Below are 25,726 nucleotides of genomic sequence, written 5' to 3'. Positions count from 1 at the left end.
GAGTCAGAAAAGAGGGAGACCGTGAACTTTCTGACATGCTCCGTGATTTCCCCAATATTCTATCTCAATGCTGAATAATTTAGTCTCAGGATCAGAATTTCTGCAATGTAAAAACTGAAGCCAAACAAAAGTCTCTAAACACAAACCGAGAAGATTGTATGCAGACAACTAAATCAGTGATCGCTCCGCTACAGTATTGTGGGTAGAATTAACTAAATCAGTTACAATTCTCATTAACATCAATGATACAGAAAAAAATACGGATTGCATATTCTCCTATTAAGAAATGCTTTTCATTTTCATTTTGTGTTTCCCCCTACAGTGTGAACCTTTCTGAATCAAAATGTCTGACAAATTATCTAAATAGTGTCCTCTATGTACAAGAATATAACTACTATAATACTGCCCCCTATGTACAAGAATATAACTACTATAATACTGCCCCCTATGTACAAGAATATAACTACTATAATACTGCCCCCTATATACAAAAATATAACTGTTATAATACTGCCCCTATATACAAGAATATAACTACTATAATACTGCCCCTATATACAAGAATATAACTACTATAATACTGCCCCCTATATACAAGAATATAACTGCTATAATACTGCCCCTATATACAAGAATATAACTACTATAATACTGCCCCCTATATACAAGAATATAACTACTATAATACTGCTCCCTATATCCAAGAATATAACTACTATAATACTGCCCCCTATGTACAAGAATATAACTACTATAATACTGCCCTCTATACACAAGAATATAACTACTATAATACTGCCCCTATATACAAGAATATAACTGCTATAATACTGCCCCTATATACAAGAATATAACTACTATAATACTGCCCCTATATACAATATAACTACTATAATACTGCCCCTATATACAAGAATATAACTACTATAATACTGCCCCTATATACAATATAACTACTATAATACTGCCCCTATATACAAGAATATAACTACTATAATACTGCCCCCTATATACAAGAATATAACTACTATAATACTGCCCTTATATACAAGAATATAACTACTATAATACTGCCCCTATATACAAGAATATAACTACCATAATACTGCCTCCTATATACAAGAATATAACTACTATAATAATGCCCCCTATATACAAGAATATAACTACTATAATACTGCCTCCTATATACAAGAATATAACTACTATAATACTGCCCCTATATACAAGAATATAAAACCACTATAATACTGCTCCTATATACAAGAATATAACTACTATAATACTGCTCCTATATACAAGAATATAACTACTATAATACTGCTCCTATAAACAAGAATATAACTACTATAATACTGCCCCTATATACAAGAATATAACTACTATAATACTGCTCCTATATACAAGAATATAACTACTATAATACTGCCCACTATATACAAGAATATAACTACTATAATACTGCCCCCTATATACAAGAATATAACTACTATAATACTGCTCCCTATATACAAGAATATAACCACTATAATACTGCTCCTATATACAAGAATATAACTACTATAATACTGCTCCCTATATACAAGAATATAACTACTATAATACTACCTCCTATATACAAGAATATAACTACTATAATACTGCTCCTTTATACAAGAATAGAACTACTATAATACTTCTCCCTATATACAAGAATATAACTGCTATAATACTACTCCTATATACAAGAATATAACTACTATAATACTGCCCCCTATATACAAGAATATAACTACTATAATACTGATCCTATATACAAGAATATAACTACTATAAAACTGCCTCCTATATACAAGAATATAACTACTATAATACTGCTCCTATATACAAGAATATAACTACTATAATACTGCCCTATATACAAGAATATAACTACTATAAGGGCATGACCACACGTGGCGGATTTCCTCCGCAACTGTCCGCATCAATGCCGCACCTAATCCGGGTTGCGGATTACGGCTGCGGATCTGCACAAAATGTGCAGAAAATTGATGCGGACTAGCTGCTGCGGACTGCGGGAAAAGTGCTTCCCTTCTCTCTATCAGTGCAGGATAGAGAGAAGGGACAGCACTTTCCCTAGTGAAAGTGAACGAATTTCATACTTACCGGCCGTTGTCTTGGTGACGCGTCCCTCTTTCGGCATCCAGCCCGACCTCCCTGGATGACGCGCCAGTCCATGTGACCGCTGCAGCCTGTGCTTGGCCTGTGATTGGCTGCAGCCGTCACTTAGACTCAAACGTCATCCTGGGAGGCCGGACTGGAGACAGAAGCAGGGAGTTCTCGGTAAGTATGAACTTCATTTTTTTTTACAGATACATGTATATTGGGATCGGTAGTCACTGTCCCGGGTGCAGAAACAGTTACTGCCGATCGCTTAACTCTTTCAGCACCCTGGACAGTGACTATTTACTGACGTCTCCTAGCAACGCTCCCGTCATTACGGGAGCCCCATTGACTTCCTCAGTCTGGCTGTAGACCTAGAAATACATAGGTACAGCCAGAATGAAGAAATGTCATGGCAAAAAAGCAAGACGCATCCGCAGCACACATGACATGTGCATGACAGCTGCGGACTTCATTGCGGAACTTTGAATCTCCATTGAAGTCAATGGAGAAATTCCGCCATGAGTCCGCCACTGCTCCGCAACAGACAGAGCATGCTGCGGACACCAAATTCCGCTCCGCAGCCTATGCTCCGCAGCGGAATTTTACGCCTCGTCTAAACGAACACTGCTAAATTAAAGTGTAAGTCAATGGACAAACGGCTCCGCTGCGGATTAACGCTGCGGAGTGTCCGCAGCGGAATTTAAGTGAAATTCCGCCACGTGTGAACCCAGCCTAATACTGCTCCTATATACAAGAATATGTAACTACTATAATACTGCCCCCTATATACAAGAATATAACTACTATAATACTGCCCCCTATATACAAGAATATAGCTACTATAATACTGCTTCTATATACATGAATATAACTACTATAATACTGCCCCCTATGTACAAGAATATAATTACTATAATACTGCCTCCTATATACAAGAATATAACTACTATAATACTGCCCCCTATATAAAATATAACTACTATAATACTGCCCCCGATATAGAATATAACTACTATAATACTGCCCCCTATATACAAGAATATAGCTACTATAATACTGCTTCTATATACATGAATATAACTACTATAATACTGCCCCCTATGTACAAGAATATAACTACTATAATACTGCCTCCTATATACAAGAATATAACTACTATAATACTGCCCCCTATATACAAGAATATAACTACTATAATACTGCCTCCTATATACAAGAATATAACTACTATAATACTGCCTCCTATATACAAGAATATAACTACTATATTACTGCTCCTATGTACAAGAATATAACTACTAATACTGCCCCCTATATACAAGAATATAACTACTATAATACTGCCCCCTATATACAAGAATATAACTACTATAATACTGCCTCCTATATACAAGAATATAACTACTATAATACTGCCTCCTATATACAAGAATATAACTACTATATTACTGCTCCTATGTACAAGAATATAACTACTAATACTGCCCCCTATATACAAGAATATAACTACTATAATACTGCCCCCTATATACAAGAATATAACTACTATAATACTGCCTCCTATATACAAGAATATAACTACTATAATACTGCCTCCTATATACAAGAATATAACTACTATATTACTGCTCCTATATACAAGAATATAACTACTATAATACTGCCTCCTATATACAAGAATATAACTACTATATTACTGCTGCTATGTACAAGAATATAACTACTATAATACTGCCTCCTATATACAAGAATATAACTACTATAATACTGCCCCCTATATAAAATATAACTACTATAATACTGCCCCGATATAGAATATAACTACTATATTACTGCTCCTATATACAAGAATATAACTACTATAATACTGACCCCTATATACAAGCATATAACTACTATAATACTGCCCCTTATAGGGAAACTTGTAAGATTTAGTCATGTGGACATTTACAAATATACTCAACCACAATTATATTCTTAAAATGGTTCAGGGTGAATTGTTGAATATGCAGTTTGTAGTAATGAATGTCCTGAAAAGATATTAGTATAGAATAATCACTTTACATTATACGGTTTCCCTCATTTTCCTGAGTATAATCACCGCTATGTTCTTCTCAGTCTGACAGTGGAATTACAATTATGAATGGAGAGTCCATCGCTCTCCTCGCCTATCATGGGGACACATTTTGGCCCCTTGCCTTGCTTTGTCTGGGTAAGCGGTGTCTACGGTTTGTGCTGCTCTCATTGCTCGGTCTCCACACGAGCTCTGGGTACTTAATGCAGATGTTCTTGACTAAGGAGATCTTTAAATATGTAGGAGTTGGGAGTGGGTGAGGGGTGGGGGGGGGGGGTCGAGTGTTTTTTTTCTTGGCCCTGTGGTCATTTAACCCTTTGGTTTCCACAGCCTGTGCAGCCAGTCATGGGTTAAACTTGGAGCCTGGCACTCTACAGCGTTGCGAGCTTTCATTAGATAGGTTTTTCTGACAGTGATGTATGGGATGCCTCCTCAGATCTACTATAGGTTTATTTACTTGGAATCGTGTGTTTCTAATTTCATATATTTGGAGAACCAATTTCCATTTCGGCTTTTAGAACTTCTAACGTGGCGTCCTATTCCCGGACTGAGACTTTCAGCTCTAAATACGTTTTACTGTAATACACTGTAGATGCGCTGAGCAAAGTAGAATTTTCGTTTGGTATTTGGCTGCCATTTTTAGATAAGCTTTTTCTTTTTTTGCTGATCATACTAGTAAATGATAGACTTCTTGGTTGTTCTGATTGCAAAATAAAAGCTACAAATTTGGATATGTAAAACAACGCCCCCACCTGCCCTCAGTTTGTGTGTGGTATTACAGCTGAGCCTCTTTCCCTTTAAAAGGTGTTGAGCTGCAATACCAGACACAACCAATGAACAGGTGAGGCGCTGTTTTTAGAAAAAAAAAAGCAGCCATGTTAATATAACCCTGTACAACCCCTTTAAGGTTATTGTCCACAAGTAGTTTTTAGGTCCAAAATTCTGTGCAGATTGATTACATAATATATCTATATAGGGGAACTCTGCTCACGAATTCTGATAAATGATACAATTCAAAAGACTTTAGCCACCACTAGGGGGAGCTCACTACACATGGATTTATAGAGCTCGTGACATGTGTCTATGGTCGGTACACCACTGGGATTTTATATAATGTAATGAATGCTTTTGTAGTTCTTTCAAAGACCATGTCCATCCAAAAAGGAAGACAAAAAATGGCGACTTCCACTAGGGTTATTCCTATTCCCCTGTGCAAAATATGTAACATGCACACCAACTATCATGTCTATAGTACTATAGCACTGCTCTCTTCTTAAGTGGCAGAGGTTACTTGGGCACCTTAGGCACCAGGGCCCAGGTGCGACTGCAACCTCTGTACTATTTATAGATAACCCTCTGGCCCTTATGATTCAGACTAAGACCCCCTATTAACACCATTAATTTTGTTATGCAGCGTCAGAAGAGGAGTATAGTGTTGTTCCTGGTTTGTAACCATGTTGACATATAGGTCTGCATAGGAGCTGTGTACACAAAACGGTAAGATATTTTTAATCAAGAACGATTTGCAAAGATGATTCATTGCAAACGTTTACATCCCTGTTAACTAACCTTCCTCCTATACGGGTTAAGTCATGCATCATGGTCCATGCTGATATTTTAGAGCCATCCATGTAAGGCAACATTTACACGAGCGTAATATACGCGCGTGCCCCTATATTAGGCTATGAGACAGTGCGTGAATTTTGCGCAACGCGAGTGCGTTGCGTAAAACTCACATGTCCTTTCTTTGTGTGCTGTTCGCGCATCACGCACCCATTGAAGACAATGGGTGCGTGAAAACCACGCATGCCGCACGGAAGCACTTCCGTGCGAACTGCGTGGTTCACGCAACAGCTATCAAGCTCTGAATGTAAACAGAAAAGCATCACGTGCTTTTCTGTTTCCAAACATCCAAACGGAGTGTCATAATGATGACAGCTGCGAGAAAATCTCGCAGCCACGCATCATACACTGATGACACACGGAGCTGTTAAGTGCCTTTTGCGCACGCAAAACGCCGCGTTTTTTGCATGCGCAAAACGCACACGCTCGTGTAAATCAGGCCTAAGTGCTGATCTGGTGGGAATGATCTTAAAATTACTGTTACTTTAAATGACTGTTTAGAATTTAAATTTTCCTATAATCAGCATGTTATAATTCAAAAGAAACAAAAAGAAATTGTTTAACAAAAGCACTTCACATTTCTCCCATTCTATCAGTGGCCAAAGTATGAGTCACTTCTGCCCCCAAGTGGAGACACTGAGAATTACATTTAATCTTTTCTAAAGGAGAGACCACTGGACTAGTAAATAGTCACAAACTTTGCATACATCGTACAAACAAATATAACGAAACTTTGTAATATATCTTATTGGAGAAAAATGCCTCATACTCAACTTAACTTTGGAATATGACGTTCTTCGTAACAATTTTGATCAAATTGTATCAGGCCACTTTGCACGGACCTCTTTTAGGCTGGGGCTAGACATATACTTATTTTGCAGTGAGTGATTTAATCGCTCTCTATAGGAATGTATAAGGCTGGGGCGATTTATCTAGCTATAAATAATGGCTGTGATTAATCACTGTACATAGGAATGCATTGAGTAACTTGAAAAGCTCTTCAAAATTGCTCCAGTCACTCGATTTGCTAGCGATTAATTTTTTAAATCTCTACATGCTGGGATTTCGGAGCTACCCACTTGTCTGCAGCGATAGTGAAGAGATTTTCATGCCACTCAAAGCGTTCCTATGTACAACTATATCGCTCACTACAAAACAAAAAGTCTAGGTTTAGTCCCAGCATAATTTGGGACCCTACTTTATTAGGTGCAGCACAGGAGGAGCAACCCAGGGGCCCAACAACACCCCTGCTGCCTGGCCACATCCCTCCCCCCCCCCCCCCCAACAACAGAGACCACCACACCACAAACCTGTGAACAGATCATAGGAGCTCACCCCTCCGCGTGGTCACAGTGGACATACAGGTAGAAACCTCATGCAATCTCCTGCTAATCAATAACACCTGAGCCGCTGGGTGGAGCGCTGACACCAAGGAGAAACAAAAAAAAAAAACTAGGTACAAACGATATATTTAAATATATCCAACAATGGGCCGCACATCTACGTTATATACATTGATCTATTGCTGCCAACATGAATATAAGATTCTTAGTGAACATTTTGATCAAACTGTATAAGCCAACACGGCACTTGCAAGAGACTGCAGGAGATTTCTACCTATTTGCTCTGTTTGTTCACTGAGACCACAGGAAAGGTGAGCGTTATTGATCTGTTCACTTGGTTGCGATGTGGTGGTCTCTGGTGCATGGTGCTGTGTCTGTGGGGGGATGTGGCTAAGGTGTCATAGCCTGGCAGTAAAGGTGCTGTTGGGCTTCTGGGTTGCTCTCCTTGCAGCTGCTGTGATACGGATAGAGTAGACATACACTTCAAAGAGGTCGGCGTGAATTGGTGTACATACATTACTTATCCTGTACTGTTCCTGAGTTACATCCTGTATTATACTCCAGAGCTGCAATCACTATTCTGCTGGTGGAGTCACTGTGTGCATACTCTACTTATCCTGTACTGATCCGGAGTTACATCCTGTATTATACTCCAGAGCTGCAATCACTATTCAGCTGGGGGAGTCACTGTGTACATACATTACATTACTTATCCTGTACTGATCCTGAGTTACATCCTGTATTATACTCCAGAGCTGCACTCACTATTCTGCTGGTGGAGTCACTCTATATATACACACATGCCATTACTTATCTTGTACTGATGTCCTTCTGCATTTCTTAATGTTTTCCTTGTACGATCATCCAGTATCATTGGCACCCTATATGTGACTTCTGGTTCCTAAGGTTGGCCATCTCAGATCGGATTCCTTTCTCACCTGACTCTCCATTGGTATGCTCCTTATATGTCATGTGGACCAACAACTATACCTAGGTCTATACCTCTTGGACTCACTGACCATCATTTGGACGCATGAAGGAGTAAGAATTTTTAGGTGCACAGACTGGATTAGTAATTGAATGGGGCTTCTGTATGGAGAATGGCTGATAGGGTTCTAGGGCTGAAATAACATAGAAAGCCAATATGTCCCGTGATAGAATTCACTTCCCAAGTACTGATCTCAGGAGCAGGAGACTATTTTCTACTTGTCCATATAGGCAATCTCCATAGAAGAGATACATGGAAGACCTCCATAGAGAGCCCAAGCAGCCTATATGGATGAGCACACACCCCGCAGCCATGATCCTCATCATTCGGTGGACAGACTGGGTTTACTATGCATTGTATGACCCGATGTTGGGGTCTTGGATGACGAGCCGCCTGTTACAGTGTCTTGTACAACTCCTAAGTGTAGAGAATAAAGACAAGACACACATCAGTTCTATAAATATTTTTTAATGACTTCCTGTCAATGTATCTCCATAGCAGCCTCTCTTTGCATGGAAAGGCACTCAACAAGACTGGAAAACCTTCTCCCTGTTTTGGGGGAACCCAAAGACTATGATCCTCATGGCACTAATGGGAGGTCACGTGGTCCGTTGTACTGCTGACAGACAGAGAGTGGCCAGGTTTCTGGCAGGGAAGGGGTTAGCACTCCACTTTCTGACATCTACCTAACACTCGTTGGGATATTAGGACTTTCGAGGGTCTAAATATTGTAGACAGGACCTTGCACAATTTCCCATGTTACGTCATTTAGCCAATCCTAGGAGTTCAGGGATTCTGAGGTCTAAGTAAGATTTGTAACAAACGGAATTCATTCATTCATTCCGAAGAATGAGTGATACAAAAATACTGGCCGTTTGTGGGGATTCTAAAATTTCCCATGTCTAACCCATCTCGAAAAAATTTGCCCATTTTTGGAAGTTCTGTACCTGGGCCAATTACAAAATGCGGATGTTTTTTCATCGTCTATTACGGACAAAACACCATGATCTGCCGCATTTCTACTGAACCAAACTAAGATCAACGTAAGGCGATGTGGTGACCTAAGGTCGATTTAGTAGAACCCCGGGGGTCCGGATGTTGCAGTCGTAACACAGATGCTAAAATGTGGACGAATTATGTAAATGGCCCAATATAAAATTTCCAAAAGTAGAGCTTCTCTTTCGATATGTTGGAGATGTTCAGTTCTCTAATCGTTGACAACCTGTCCGAAATTTTCCTGTCCGAAATAAATCCCATAATTCCACCAGAGCCAGCCATGAAGATCCATAAGTACTGAATTTGATTTATTCTTCAAAGAACATACAACCCTTTTTCACAAAAGGAAACTTGCAGCTAATTGCACAGCAATGAGCAGCGGCGCCCTGTCTGCAAATGGGGTCATTCACTTTTTTTCTGCCTTTAACCACTTCCCTGCCATTGGAGCTCGCAAGGAGCAGTGTAGACGTTGCATGCATTTCTGGCAGTTGTTGGGTTAAAGCCGATAATTTACAATGCAGAACATAAAGGGGAGCGTAGCATCGAGTCATCTCTTGCAGGCTGCAGAACATCGCAACAGGACAGCCATGCACAAGATGCAGAAAACCCAAGGTGCAGGCAGTGTGGTAAAGCTAGCATGGACTCCCCAACCCCCCCCCCCCCCCACCGCCCAACCCCCACTAAACCCAGAGTGGACCATACACACAGGTCTAGTGACCGGCCCAGTACAGAACTGGGAATTAGAAATGAAGAAAAAAGGCAATTAAGTAAATGTTTCTTTGGCGAGAACAAGAGCAAGAAAAAGACAATGCAGAAACGCAAACCAATCCTGACAAAGCCATTGTGCCAATAGTTGGTTAGAGCAGCCGCAGCAGTGGTGGCTGGTGAATGGAGCCAAGGAGTCCCGATATAAAAAGTACATTATTTTTCTCCACGCTGCCCCCTACAGTCCAAATTCTAGAGAAACACGTAAATAGAAAGCATTCTCTCGCCCAACATTACCCAAATGTGGAAGGCTCCTCATGGTCATCCGCTGTCCTTCCCCCCCCCCCCCCCGATAGAGCGTTCCTCAGTCGTTGAAAGGTGCAACCACATCATAAAACCGTTCTGCAATTTTCTTTACATATGGCTACACGCACAGCAACAAGTGTGGAAAGAAAACGGAGCCATTCATTTCTATAGAAAACGGTATTAGTTACATAATGAATGCACTTTCTGCTCTTTCCGGGCACGCTTCTGCCTCTTGATCAACTCCAACAAAAGCCTAAAGAAAAGAAGTCTTTTTGGTTGGGTCGGTCCTGTACATATGGAAGATCAAATGGTCTTACAACGAGAAGTCTACCGTATGGTTCCTGCAGAACTTTAAAGGGGGTCTCCACTTTAGGTCCGACTGCAACCTTTTTCTGTCCATGACCTACAAGAATTGAACATATTGCCAGATCTTTTTAGGTCCGTGCCATAGAAAACTGTACAAGCCAGTCATGATTCTAGTTGGTTGACGAGGAAACATACATTGCTTGAATATCACTATAATGAGCCCTCATTAGAAAAATGTCTATGTCGATCTAGCAAGTGGAGATCCGTTTAAGTGAATAAAATTTCACCTAAAACAATTCCAACGTAAAAACTCACTAGCGCCCCCTAGACAACAAAAAAAAGTGTAAGGCATCGCAATTGTATATATTTACATATACATTAGAAAGGTAAATTTTGGGCTGTAATTAATTACATCTAGCCCTTTTCATGCAGTAGATGTAGATACTAGAAATGTAATATGCCTCCTAGTAGGACTATCAACAGAACCAGGTGAGACAAAGATCTGCAAACTGGAACGGGACTCCGGTTGTAAAGCTCTATGGTAGGTCTTGTAGATTGGAAGCTTTATTGGCAAAGCGTTTGCTCAGTGCATTAACAAAAAGGGACAGTTTTTTCTTTTTTTTTTTGCATGCAGAAGGTCCAGACGGGTGGAAACGAAGCCAAAAACATGTAAAGAGAAATATTGGGGAATTGCAAGCTGTAATAGGGTCCTATGAGGTTGACCTATCACTGTATACATGCAGAAGAGATTATAAGTTCCAATGCTCTATATATGTGAAATAAAGATTTGTACGTTGTATAATGGAGCATTTTTATATTACTGTACACCTGAAGAAGAAGAAACTCTTCTCTCGGGGGAAAGGGGGGCGGAGTCTTAAATATTCTGTACAGCTATGTACACTGGCATCGAAAAAAGGCGAGCTCTACAAAACTCTACAATTGAACGAGACTAGTTATGGGTGAATGTGAAAATAGATGTCATAGATTTGTAATGTTCGATACAAATACTGTACAATAAAGAAAAGATGCGTGAGATTAAGAAAACAGTCTATAAATAGCCCAGTGGGCTTACGAAGATGTCCTAACTTCCAACAAGTCAACAGTTGTGAAGAGACAATAAACCAAGATCAATCAATGCCAATTTATCGGCAAACTCAACAGCTAGTGACTCGAAATGGTCAATGAACCCAACATCCCCCTATGTCAAACAGAAAAATAATGTAATAGGGTACCTGCCCCAGGGTACTGGGCTGTTCAAGCAATTCTAAACTGTAGTTATCGGTGGCGTGATGCAGAATGTAGCCAACAAAAATACTTTGCCACATTTGCTACTAAATAGTTGGATGTGGTTGCACCTTTGGAAGGGGATGTAGACGTGGAGACCCTTGTTCAGGGCGCATTACAGATCTTCGTAGCCGATAGTCCAAAGGAGCCCTAGACAACCACTACTTGCCAGTTGGCCAACCCATATCACCATATGGTCCCTCACCCGTGGCTGACCTGGGGGGTGGTCCACATGGAGTGCAGAGATCAGAGTCCGTGTCTGACTCTCCCTCTGCAATGTAAGGACGAACTTTGTTGCTGGGACCAGGACCCGCCACTGCCCCATTGTTCAAAACGTCCAGGTTTTCCTTGGACTGAGAAATGCTGAAGCCGCTGAAGGAACGCTCCAACTCTTCATGATCCACCGAAGGAATAGATATTGAGGTGTCACTATCTCGCAAGGCTGCTGTGTCTTGGTGTTTGGCAGACCCTTCTTCACCTGTCCCCATCCTGCTTCCTCCATATGCAGAAAGCGAGCGCTCATGCGATGGGGGTGGAGGAATTCTTACCATGGAATTAGGATCTCCCACCGGTGAAGAACCATGGCTACGTCGGTGGCTTGGCTGCTGTTGCTGCCATGATGTAGATGGAGGGCAATAAGTCGTAGTCGTTCCCTGTGCAGGAGGAGCACTAAAGTTTTTTTGGCCCATGGAGCTTGAGGATCGGATAATTTTAGTAATGCAGGTGTTTTTTTCTACAGGATCCCGACTATCTTCTGGACTGTGATATGGAGGAGCTGGCTCACGTTCCTTGGCCCCGAAGTAAGCCTCGGTTTCAGAGGGTGGGATGCCCATTCTCTGCATGTAGATGTTGACCAAAAAGTCTAGTTTCTTCTCCATTGACAGCACCTGTAAAGATTATGATGGTTAACTGATAACGCAACCATCACCTACACAAGGCGATGACAACTATTTTATTGGATAAACGAATATATTGAATACCTATTGAGTAATTACTAAAACGTGGTGGCATCTGAACTAAGCTGTGGCCTTCAACTCAAAAGGTACAATGGAACCAAATCATGCTTAACATGCACTCCCCTTACTACATGGCATCTGCTCACATAATTGTGGCATCTACTGTGTGTTGAAAAGCGTGAAGATAATTTTCTGGTTTCATTGAGATAAATTTAACAATTTCTTAAATACCTATTATGAAGAGGTCTTACCTGCTTCTCCACTTTGCCCAAACGACCCATCATACTTGGGTCCTCAGGCATCTCGGGTTCAGCTGCTCCCTTGGACCTGTCTTTCTCAGTGATGGAACCTCCTCTTCCGACAATTTGGTCCACTCTACCAGGAACACAAATATACCCCAGAATTTCCAAAGATTAGTCAAGTGTCACAGCAGACGTCAAATGCTACTTTTCCAGTGAATGAAGAGCTTCTCGAATGTATGACGTCAGCAACAATAAAACTAGATCTAGCACTACAGCCCAGTGTACATTAGATGCTATTATAACATCTAATAACTTCAAAAAGTTTTAGAGTACCCATTAGAACCTATTAAGCCAATTAAAGTAAGAATATTTCCCAGACAGATGTGAAAAGTCCTACAAGAGTACAATGTTCACATTCAGGAGATCAGATTGTCCTTCGATAGTGGGAGAACATAACGTCCTTGCAACAAGGAAACTTATTTGAACTCTAATTATTTGTGCCCATATAAGTCGACCTTGAATAAAAATCTCGACATTTAAGGGCTATGTGGTGGAAATGTAGGTCAGATCAATATGAAGGAAAGTTAAAGAAATATCAGTATGGAGTAGGAGTGAACAGACGCTCTTGTAGAACCCTAACAACACCTGACCTGGGGTGCAACATCTACAGAAAGCTTCCCCCCGTTTCTCTTTTTACTGTTCATTAGGTCTATGTCACACTTGAATGCTGAGTGGCTCCCACCAGCCGGCATGATATGTGATGGGGACACGTGCACTAAATGAGGGTGGTGGGGGCAAGGATGGAGAGAACACAGACAAACACAGTGACAGCAGAGAAGATGAAGGGGCCAGGATACTGCAAGGCAGAAAGCAACAGCCTACAACAACTGCCTGTTCTCCAGGCAACTTTTTTTTTTTTTTTTTGCATTACCAGCTCGGCAAGAGGCGTCCCATGAGTCTGGCCAAAAGAAGTCTAGGAAGTTTTTGGATACGCTAAAGAATACGTGACTATGGCTCAGAAAAAGTGTTTTCCAGCATGTAATCCAAAAGTCGAATACTGGGTATATTCAGCTATAATTAGTTTTGCCAGTATACTGCGGAGAGTGACGCCGAGACTGAGCAGGATGAGAATGACCTAATGGACGAAGAAGAGGGTCCTAGTGCTTGAGAGAAACCTTGTAGAAGCAGGGAGAGTTTATAAATCACCAATCCCTTGTGCTGCTTTCTACTGGTCTTGCAGCGACTTCAATTATTACACCATTTTTAACCATAACAGTCAGGTGCGTAGTTATAGGGGGTGCCAAGGTAGCAGTTTAACCTTGATCCTGAGACATAAGGGAGCCCAAAAAACTGTTTCTTGAGAAGACACCAGTATCATAAAAGATAGGGGGCCCTGTTATTGGACATTGGGTTCCGGCAGCTTCAAGTTACTGCAATGCCTACTGGGGTTACCATCCAGCTTCTCTAAAGTCCATCTAGATATAGGAGGTTTAGGTTACGCCACTGATAAGTGGTCAGTGTGGCTCATAAGTTATTGTCATCAAAAGATTTTAAAAAACGAGAGCTGGTCATTGTATGTCAACTTGGATGAGTGGTGCACCTCTTGGCAAAAATAAAGGGTAGGCTATATTTTTTTCTTCTTGTCAACAGTATTTGAAGAAGAGATGATGGACATTATGTATTCTGAAGAGCAGAGCTTGGAACCAAAGTTGAAAAATGTCCACCATATAAATAATAAAGGAGAAACAAGTGAAGAGACTTAAATTTCCACACCAATTTGCTAGTGGACCTAACAATTTCATGGCTACACTTGACCAGCATGGGTTGGATCCACCTTTTGGGAGATAATAGTGGGAAAGGAACTGCACTGAATGAAGGTTAACCCTGATGACTTGGTGGTCATTTAACCAATATCATTGGTTGTTGAACATGGCCGGTTTGAGATTGTAAATCGAAAACTAGTCTGGTTATTACGGAGTTGGAGTCTTGCGTTCAAAACTCGCCTTATGGTCATTGAGATCGTAACAGCTATAGATCTACTACACCCATCGTCTATGGCTCCCCACTTCGATGAGTTGATTGGATAGGGAAGGCGGGCTGTAGGCAAAACAAACCCAAGAAAGATGACCACTAATCAATGGACATCCATGTCACCCATGGTTTACAATGGGCAACCATCCAGTTTCAAGAGCTGCTTTGGACATGGCTCTCAGCTGTAGCTAAAAAGGGTAAGGCCCTGAGCAGAAAATCTCTCTACTGGATAAATATGCCCTAAAATAGCAAATGGAAAGGGGTTATCAAAGCCAGACAAGATGCCTATGATTACATACCCATCAACAGAACGGAGATTTGCATTATACATGCAGAGGACCAGTCACCTCTACTGATATGTTCTTTTTAATACATATAACATAATTCTGGTACGTATTTTCGTATAACTTTGTGTTGTGCCATTCCTCTGTTATTCCTCCTAGACATTTATGAATAAATTGACAACTGGGTGTTACCATCCCCCGTGTCAAAAGGGTGTGTCCTTAAAGTCTCACGGTCAGTCCTAATTGGTCAGTTTCAGTGTGTGTAGGGACACACCCAACTGTCACACCCAGTTGTCAATTTATTAATGAATTTCTAGGAGGAATAACAGAGGAACCGCACAACAGAGTTCTAAGAAAAGATGCTCCAGAATTGTTATTTCATGTGGAATACAATTATTTCCTAAAAACAGACAGCAGAGGTGATGGGGCGTCCTTAAGTGTTCATGGTTCTAGTTAATGGTCCCTCTATTCTAAGCTCCACAGAATGACAATCTTGGTGGGATCCCAAGACCAAATTTTTATTTTTTAGAAAAAAAATACATTAAAAAGAAACATAAAAATGCTGCTCATTTTCAGCCACGATGCCATCTTTGTCATGCTCCATTAGATCACATGCCTGCATGCAAAAACAATGTAGAGCAGAAAAGAAAGACTAGCAACAGATAAAACAAAGGAGGATGCTCGTCTTCTCAACCTCGCTGCAGCTCAAAAAAAATTATAATAATACCAGCAAACCCCTTTCACCCATTTATGTGATGGACACTTACCTTCTGCATGGGTCACCTTGACATCTTGGTTGCTCCCTAACCAGTGGGCACTACTCTTCCTGGGATCTCATCCAGAATTGGGATTACAAAATCTCCCCTTCATATCATCTTTATGCTATCCATCTCACATCTTAAAGAAGCCCTAAACCTGAAGTAGACCCGGTTTAATGTCATTGAGAAGAAGAATTTAGGTTGACTGGCCCTTTAAAAGGACTACCTCTGTTGCACCTACTCGAACCATGTTTTAGAGGTCATTGTCAATTCTAGGGGTTCCTGCATGTAAGTAAAGATTTATAAGGATCTGTATTCTCCGCGATGACTGGATCATCAGCGATTATTTCTTACGGACATACAGTGTACCCTGTATTCTGCTTCTTGGCCATTTGTAGAGTCGTTTTTGGGTCCTTACGTCTATCTATGCAAGCCAATGATCTCAAGGGAGGCGAGCCCTAAAATCCATATTCCTGTAGGGATATCCTGTGTCATTGAGCAAGGTTTTCCCAGCATCTACATGCCATCACAAATCATGGACTGGAAGAGGTTCGCCGTCAAGAAAGAAAAAAAAACAAAAGCAGTCCATACAAAGAGGCATTTTGGTGAATCCTAACCTAGGAGAGTACAAGGGAGATTCTTTGGTAGAATGCACTGATCCTTTGGTAGGGTACTTCTTATGCCGGGGTGTTGAAGGGGGTGGGGGACCCACAATCATATCTATCCTGGCAAAGTAAATAGAAAAACAAAACACCAGCAAAAATGCATAATGAAGCAACGTTGGGAAAAATTCAAGAGGGAATTTTTTTCAATAGACTGGAAATATATTCCATTTGGCTGAATTCAGCTATGTCAGTGTGTAGGTTGCTGCAAAACCACCAGTCAAAGTCTGGGATGGCTGGGAAGACTGGAATATATTTGCATGTATATATGTAGCAATATCCTGGTTGGAATACTGGATATAGATCAACATATATTCCTATGGTTCAAGGTGACAGACAGTGTGAACGAATAGAGAGGGTTTGTGCGTCATGATGGAGGGGTGAAAAAAAATACACACTATGACACAAGACACACAACTGGTCGCGAGAGTAATCATCATATGTATTCAGGTCAGAGTGTAATCGGTGGTGAAACCACAATTTATTAAATGCTAATCCATGACACAACTAATCTCGAGTTGATATCATCTTCTACAAGTCTCATCGCCGCGGACCTGACTTTTCTATAGTCTAACATTTTCTCGAACTTGACTAAGGCAGGAGATATCTTCAGTGCCCTGAGACAGAAGTCAACTAACTTTTTCTTCGGATGGTCTAGAACAGGAGTGGCCAAATTTTATGGTATGGGATCTACATTTTGTGGAGCCCGAGTTAGGCGAATAGCTAAGGAATGAGGGACCTACATGTGGCTCTGACGTGGTTGCTCCAATTTTTCCTATAACCCAGTTTCCCCACCATAACGATAGTTACAGTACTTATTGCTTGCTCCACCTTCATGCCTTCCACATATATGACCAAACTCATCCTCCTCTCTGATAAACATTAGATAAAGGGGTGCGTATGAGACCAACATCAGCTAATAGGACTGTTCGAACTCTAATCTACGAGGATGCAGTTCTCCAACTTCAAGAGAACAGCCCATTGAGATCTACTGTTCCCTGATCTATTTGCCCATCACTGGTCTCACCATAACGTTGGAAGCTAGTATATTTCTTGACCAGAAGAAACCCTCATATACATTAACATCCTTAGAAGTTGAAGAATGGGTAAACCCAACACCACCACAAGCACGGGGATTGAAGCCAACCATTTTCCCCTTTTCTGGTGGGCAACAGTCCCTCAACCAGAACCCTCCTTTCTTTCTAAAAGAGATGGAAGATAAAGTCATTCTGGACTGCAAAATAATATTAATAGATATATCTGCAAACCATTCCGCGAACGGACATGATGTAGAGCTACTATAGAATTGGCAACTTCTTGAGTCCCTTGGTGACAAGTACAACTAATTCTACTGAAGCTCTAATGCTCCTTAGAACCTAGACTCATTCTTGATAATTACTTCTTCATACCAACTGGGCTGAGGGCAACTCCAAGCTTACAAAGCAACTTGGGATAAAATCCACCTATTTGTTTTTGGTAGTCGCAAATCTAAAAAGTTAGAGGTTAGTTCATTCTTGAATGGGAAGACACCACTGTATCTTTATACCAAAATGGCTGAAAGTACTGTAAATGTTGCCTCTTAAACACTTAGATGATCCTTAGCACTGATAGGATGGGTAACACCCATTGGTGATGCTTCCTGGACTCCTTGCTGGAAGACCACTTGAAAATGATCTTGAACAAAGATTATTGGTCCCCCCTTCTCCAAAAAGTTCCATCACTGTTGAGAATGTATGAACATCTGTCACTTGAGATAAGATTAGTTTATTTTCCTATCAGATGGAATTTAACACTGTCCATGTCTTCTAGGATAAGTTGAGAGGAGTCCCAGAAGCAATGAAAGTTGGGATGCTCCCTCACATTCGGCTTTCCACGTAGTCCTCCTGATCTAAACGAAGACTATCCTTAACTCTACTCGGATGGGTTTGGATGAGCTAACTTTACCATACATCATATATCAATGGAAGTAGCATTGCTCCATTTCCCATGGTCCTATTTTCTGGGAGCCACATCTACCCTGATGTGATCACCATAAATCTTGGCTTTACTTGGACCACTGTCTTGTTTCACCACACGGGTACACTCTGGGTTGCATGGATACACATCAGACAACGTGATAAAATTAATCTGACAATGATGTCAACAATTGTACATACAAGTTCTCAAAAGTTCTGGGTCATTAAATGAAAGGCATCCCATAATTGAGGGATCAACATAGTGGTGTAGCACTTTTTATTGATATAGCTACCCACGTTTTACATACTAGTGACTTTAGATTCTGTAGGTATATAAACAGGATCTTGGCCAGATACATTTACTGTCACATATGTGAAAATGAACATTAGTCATCACTGCCAGTGATATAAATGTGTATAAAAAGAGATGTTTATGGCAGGAAGAGAAGCTGAGAAGATTCCTTGCCTGGACTGCAGATTTTTTATACGTGCAAGCATGTCAAGATGACCAGCTGAATACTGCTCTATCACATCCATGACGTCGTATGGTCGGAGGCTCTCCTTGAATTTCCTTTTTGATACCATAAACTTCATTACGCTAAAAAAAAAATGAATATGTGAAGTCAGAGAGGTCTCTAGATTATTTTCGGGGGTCGATCGATAAAAATTGGAAGACTTACCACACGGCTCGAATTGAAGCCTTGAGACCAGGAGTCAGGTCTTCAGCAAGAAATTCACAATTACAGCTACGGTTATCCTCAGGAATCTCCTCCCCTGGGAGGCTGGCTTCTAGGGGGAGATACCTCCCATGAATTAGATCAATTAAAGCAAGATTACACCATATTACAGCACATTGTCAGGTTTAAAGCAGGTATTAACCTTTCCACTATCCTAGACCACCAGAGAAGGAGGCATTAAGTCCTCCACCACCCTAGACCACCAAGGATAGTGGCAATAATCCATATATTATCCTAGACCACCAGGGATTACTCCTCCACTACTATAGACCCCCAGGGAAGCAGGCACTAACATCTGCACCGTCCTACATCCCTACAGATATCTCCTTCACTACCATAGACCCCTAGGAAAGCAGGCAATGATATCTCCACTGCACTAGACCACCAAGGATAGTGGCAATAATCCATATATTATCCTAGACCACCAGGGATTACTCCTCCACTACTATAGACCCCCAGGGAAGCAGGCACTAAAATCTGCACCGTCCTAGATCCCTACAGATATCTCCTCCACTACCATAGACCCCTAGGAAAGCAGGCAATGATATCTCCACTGCACTAGACCACCAAGGATAGTGGCAGTAATCCATATATTATCCTAGACCACCAGGGATTACTCCTCCACTACTATAGACCCCCAGGGAAGCAGGCACTAAAATCTGCACCGTCCTAGATCCCTACAGATATCTCCTCCACTACCATAGACCCCTAGGAAAGCAGGCAATGACATCTCCACTGCACTAGACCACCAAGGATAGTGGCAGTAATCCCTATATTATCCTAGACTAACCAAGGAAACAAGCATTATCCCCCCCCCCCCACAACCATAGTTCTCAAGGGATGCAGGAATTAAGACCTCTGCCACCCTAGACCACTAGGGATAGTGGCGCCAATCTCTAGATTTTCCTAGACCGCCGGAAAAGCGGGCATTAACCCCCCACAACCATTGAGCACAAGGGAAGCGGGCATTAAGACCTCCACCCCCCTAGACCACCAGGGATAGTGGCACTAATTCCTATATTATCCTAGACCACCAGAGATAACCCCTCCACTACCATAGACCCCCAGGGAAGCAGGCACTAGCAGCTTCACTACCCTAGACCACCAGGAATAGTGAAAATAATCCCTATATTATTCTAGACCACCAAGGATACAAGCATTATCCCCTCCACAACCATAAACCCTGAGGGAGGCAGGCATTATGACATCCACCACCCTAGCCCACCAGGGATAGTGGCACTAAATTCTATATTATCCTAGACCACAAGGGATACAGGCATAAACGCCTCCACAACCATAGACCACCAAGGCTAGACACACTAATCCCTAGATTATCCTTGACCACCAGGGATAACCCCTCTAATACTATAGACCCCGAGGGAAGCGGGCACTAACAGCTTTACTACTCTAGACCACCAAAGATAGATGGAAATTATCCCTATATTATTCTAGAACACAAGGGATACAAGCATTAACCCCTCCACAACCATAGAACACCAGGGAAGCAGGCATTAAGACCTCCACCACCCTAGACTACCAGGCCTAGCCACACTAATCAGTATATTATCCTAGACCAACAGGGATAACACCTCCACTACCATAGACCCCCAAGGATGAAGGCACTAACATATCTACCACCAAGGATAGTGACAATAATAACTATTTTATCCAAAATAAAAAAAAAACAAAAAAAAAAAACAAGCATTAACCCTTACACTAATTCCTATATTATCCTTGACCACCATTGATAACCCTTCCACTACCATAGACCACCAGGCATTACCACCTCCACCACCCTTAGACCACCAGAGATGTTGGCATTAAACCCTTTACTGTTCTTGATCTCTAGGGAAGCAGGGATTAACCTCTCTATTATCCTAGATCATCAGGAGAGTGTAAAGTTACTCCTTCAATACCCTAGACTATAAGGGAAGATGGCAATAACCTCTTCAATACCATAGACCATTGGAGAAGTTGGTATTAACCTGTCGACAACCTCAGACCACCAAGGAAGTCTGACATTTTCCTTTTTGCTGTTTAAACTTGGGTCTGTCTTATAGTCGAAAGTTTACGGTATATTAACAGAATAAAATTAAAAGTAAAATTTCAAGATCTTTACATCTTTCATATATTTTAGAAAAATTTAAATAAATAGTAACCAAAAACACTGATAAAAAAAAAGTTCAGCTTATATTCCTCACCATACAAACATTATGCCATGGTCCTGGTTAACATCTGGTCCACCAACATACCCACCTTCTGAGTTCTGCCGTGACGCTGATCCCTTGATACGGAAAGCTTGCCTAGTCCGTCCTCGATCTCCAAAGCTCCAGCTCTTGGGCACCTTACTCGGGCTCTCCTCCATGCTTTGGTCAGCACTGGGGGAACGGCGTACCCCTTGAGACTGGGGAGAACTTTTTCCTTTTGTGGCAACATTTCTGGGGCTTGAAAACACCCTTTCCTTCAAGCTCACTTTCTGGCTGCTGGGCGGGAAAAAAAACAAAAACAAAAAACAAACAAACACTGACTAATAATCCAAAAATCACCTTTTTGTAAAAAAAAAAAGGCTATCTGATGCATAAAAAATATGACCACATTATTGGGAACACAGACAGATGTTGCTCTATGTCTATTTGTGGTACTAGCCACAATGTTAAAGGGGACCTCTCCCCTGCTCCAAAAACTGCAGCTGACATGTCAGTTAGATTGCCGACACCTATCAGATTTCTGGCGTTTTTGTTTTTTTCTTCTAGCCCCCATCGTTTCTGAGATATCTGTGCCATGAGTTTTGGTGCAAATGAAGCCTTTGATTGTCAAGTGGGTGGTTAACCCCGCTCCCTTGCAATGGGGTAACAGCCCACTTTACACTAAAATGCCTCATTTGCATAGAGGGCACCAAAAATAATGGCAATGATATCTCAGGAACGGTGGGGGCTAGAAGAAAAAAAAAACGCCAGATTATGTGACGCGCCGACAATGTAACGGAGATGTAACTGCCGTTTTTGGGTCAGGTGACAGGTCTTTAATACCCGGATTAAGTCATATATGCAGGGATAGGACGATCGAAGGTACATCTCAATAGGAGAATTTTACACAAGATTGACCAGACATCATTGTGCTTGGATATGGTTATAAATGTAAGGTAGTAAATTGAATACATCTGCTAGGACCATCTAGGTGGATGGTTGTATAAGGTGGACTGATGGCGAACCATCAAAGATGAACTAGTCTATCTGATGAGGACTGATGGTGGACTAGGATGAAAGTATTGAGTGGTCTTCAATCTGTGGCTAACTGATCTTTGGCTGTTGGCATGCTGGGGGTTGTAGTTTTAGAACAGCTGAAGAACCACAGGTTGGAGACGAATGATCTGGGTCATGTATAAAAAATAAAAGTGCCTTATAGGCTATTCCTAAAGTGTAAGGCTAGCCATAAGGACTCTGCAATAAATCTTCCAATACGTGATGATTATTGGAACAATCGATAATAAACAAAATCATGCATTTTTATTGCAATAAATAGAACATGGGAAAATCAATGTTTGGACAGCGAGAAATCAAATATAAGGCCATAAAATCTGAGGAGAAGATATAAAATTCAATTTTCATGCAGTTACCAAACGTAAAAAGCATCATTTACAGATGAGGGAGAGCGGAGGGCGCAGCAAGCAGACAACTCAAGACACAGACCATGAAAACCAAAAAAATATGGTGGAACGAGGTGGGGTACAGCATTTTATAGCAGGAATTGCATAATCAGGTAAAGTATGAAGGTAAATAGCAGGCAACATTCTAGAATTATGCACCAGGTGGTCTGCGTATATCAGTATATCCTCCACTGCTATAGGGTATTACACACAATAAAGTTATTAAGGTTGCAAGGGTAATCAATGGTACAGTAAATATCAATAAGTACATAAATAAATGTTATGCCTTCATGTGCCCAGGGTTGCCCCCTGCTGGGTAGTGTACTCTATATAGGCTACTAAGAAGAGGGGGAAACGGACCTAACAACTGTGCTGACCACAAGAGCTACTATAAAGCTGCCCCCTATGCCCAAGAATATAACTACTGTAATACTACCCCTATATACAAGAATATAACTACTATAATACTGCCCCTATATACAAGAATATAACTACTATAATACTGCTCCTATATACAAGAATATAACTACTATAATACTGCTCCTATATACAAGAATATAACTACTAGAATACTGACCCCTATATACAAGAATATAACTACTATATACTGCTCCTATATACAAGAACAGAACTACTGTAATACTACCCCTATATACAAGAATATAACTACTATAATACTGCCCCTATATACAAGAATATAACTACTATAATACTGCTCCCTATATACAAGAATAGAACTACTATAATACTGCTCCTATATACAAGAATATAACTACTATAATACTGCTCCCTATATACAAGAATATAACTACTATAATACTGCTCCCTATATACAAGAATATAACTACTATAATACTGCTCCCTATATACAAGAATATAACTACTATAATACTGCCCCTATATACAATATAACTACTATAATACTGACCCCTATATACAAGAATATAACTACTATATACTGCTCCTATATACAAGAATATAACTACTGTAATACTACCCCTATATACAAGAATATAACTACTATAATACTGCCTCCCACATACAAGAATATAACTACTATAATACTGCTCCTATATACAAGAATATAACTACTATAATACTGCCCCTATATACAAGAATATAACTACTATAATACTGCTCCCTATATACAAGAATATAACTACTATAATACTGCCCCTATATACAATATAACTACTATAATACTGACCCCTATATACAAGAATATAACTACTATATACAAGAATATAACTACTGTAATACTACCCCTATATACAAGAATATAACTACTATAATACTGCCCCTATATACAAGAATATAACTACTATAATACTGCCTCCTATATACAAGAATATAACTACTATAATACTGCCCCCTATGCCCAAGAATATAACTACTGTAATACTGCCCCCTATATACAAGAATATAACTACTATAATACTGCCCCCTATATACAAGAATATAACTATTATAATACTGCCCCCTATATACAAGAATATATCTACTATAATACTTCTCCTATATACAAGAATATAACTACTATAATACTGCCCCCTATATACAAGAATATAACTACTATAATACTGCCCCCTATATACAAGAATATAACTACTATAATACTGCCCCTATATACAAGAATATAACTACTATAATACTGCCCCCTATATACAAGAATATAACTACTATAATACTGCCCCCTATATACAAGAATATAACTACTATAATACTGTCCCCTATATACAAGAATATAACTGCTATAATACTGCTCCTATATACAAGAATATAACTACTATAATATTGCTCCTATATACAAGAATATAACTACTCTAATACTGCCCCCTATATACAAGAATATAACTACTCTAATACTGCCCCCTATATACAAGAATTACTCGGATTGTACGGATTTTGATGGTATAATACCAAATGCTCTTAGTCTATAATAAATCCAGGAAAGAAGGTCATGTCGTAACCCTGGTCCAGTCATTGTAGCAGAGGCTAAAGGTAAGCGTGGGTTCTGGTGTGGGGGAATCTGACACACTTATGGGGGCATCCTGTGGCTGGCACACTGTAAAGAGCGCTTCTGTGGCTTACTCCCAGGAATGTTGGGCAAATTAAAACAGTAATGCAAACAAAATTGTGAAGTGCACTACACAAGTTACTCCACACTGACTCCCATATTGTTTTTGTGGCCGGCAGCGATTGTGCCTGTTTTCCATTCTATCCAATGTTGGAGGAAATGCATTTATCTCATCACCAATACCGCTGGGTGTGTAGAGTCTGGAAAACAATTTTTTTATTGCGCAAATCTATCTAAACAAAAAATTAAACAACGTTCCAAATAGTCTTAGAAAAATCTTCCGCAATTTTGTGTATGCAGCTCTTAAGCAAACCTAGGTGTCTCCATGGTTACAGACTACAAACAAAACCTGTGTGTAGTCTGATCCTGCAGATGTGTTTTGTTTTTTCATATTTTGCCCCTTCCACTAAATGTAGGTTAGCAAGAAGGGGCAGAGGGAGAAGATATCTTGCCCTTAAAGAAAGTGACAAAATATACAACAAAATGCAGTCAGTAGCTACAAAAAAATAAAATAAAACATTAAAAATTTGAGACCCACAGACCTCCGACTGGACAGTGCAACTGGACCTAGAAATCATTACTTAAAAAAAAATATATAATAATAATAA

General features: G+C 40.4%; 1 protein-coding gene across 10 annotated transcripts in view; it reads right to left on the bottom strand.

Moving 5' to 3' along the window:
- Positions 1–9,840: 9,840 nt before the first annotated feature.
- Positions 9,841–25,726, bottom strand: part of KCNQ2 (potassium voltage-gated channel subfamily Q member 2) — a 65,350-nt gene continuing 49,464 nt past the window's right edge. For 2 of the 10 annotated variants that reach the window (XM_075845887.1, XM_075845891.1), the window contains 6 exons: positions 21,652–21,878; positions 19,339–19,447; positions 19,125–19,256; positions 16,659–16,766; positions 12,978–13,101; positions 9,841–12,657 (listed from right to left, as the gene is read on the bottom strand). In XM_075845887.1, coding sequence (XP_075702002.1) covers positions 11,932–12,657; positions 12,978–13,101; positions 16,659–16,766; positions 19,125–19,256; positions 19,339–19,447; positions 21,652–21,878 — 1,426 coding nt within the window. In that variant the 3' untranslated portion in view covers positions 9,841–11,931. The remainder of the gene's footprint in view (positions 12,658–12,977; positions 13,102–16,658; positions 16,767–19,124; positions 19,257–19,338; positions 19,448–21,651; positions 21,879–25,726) is intronic. The other 8 variants (XM_075845895.1, XM_075845892.1, XM_075845893.1 and 5 more) reach the window with 6 other exon arrangements.

Source organism: Rhinoderma darwinii, chromosome 13 (assembly GCF_050947455.1).
Source record: "Rhinoderma darwinii isolate aRhiDar2 chromosome 13, aRhiDar2.hap1, whole genome shotgun sequence".
Taxonomy (NCBI): domain Eukaryota; kingdom Metazoa; phylum Chordata; class Amphibia; order Anura; family Rhinodermatidae; genus Rhinoderma; species Rhinoderma darwinii.
This window is presented reverse-complemented; position numbering and strand designations above follow the sequence as displayed.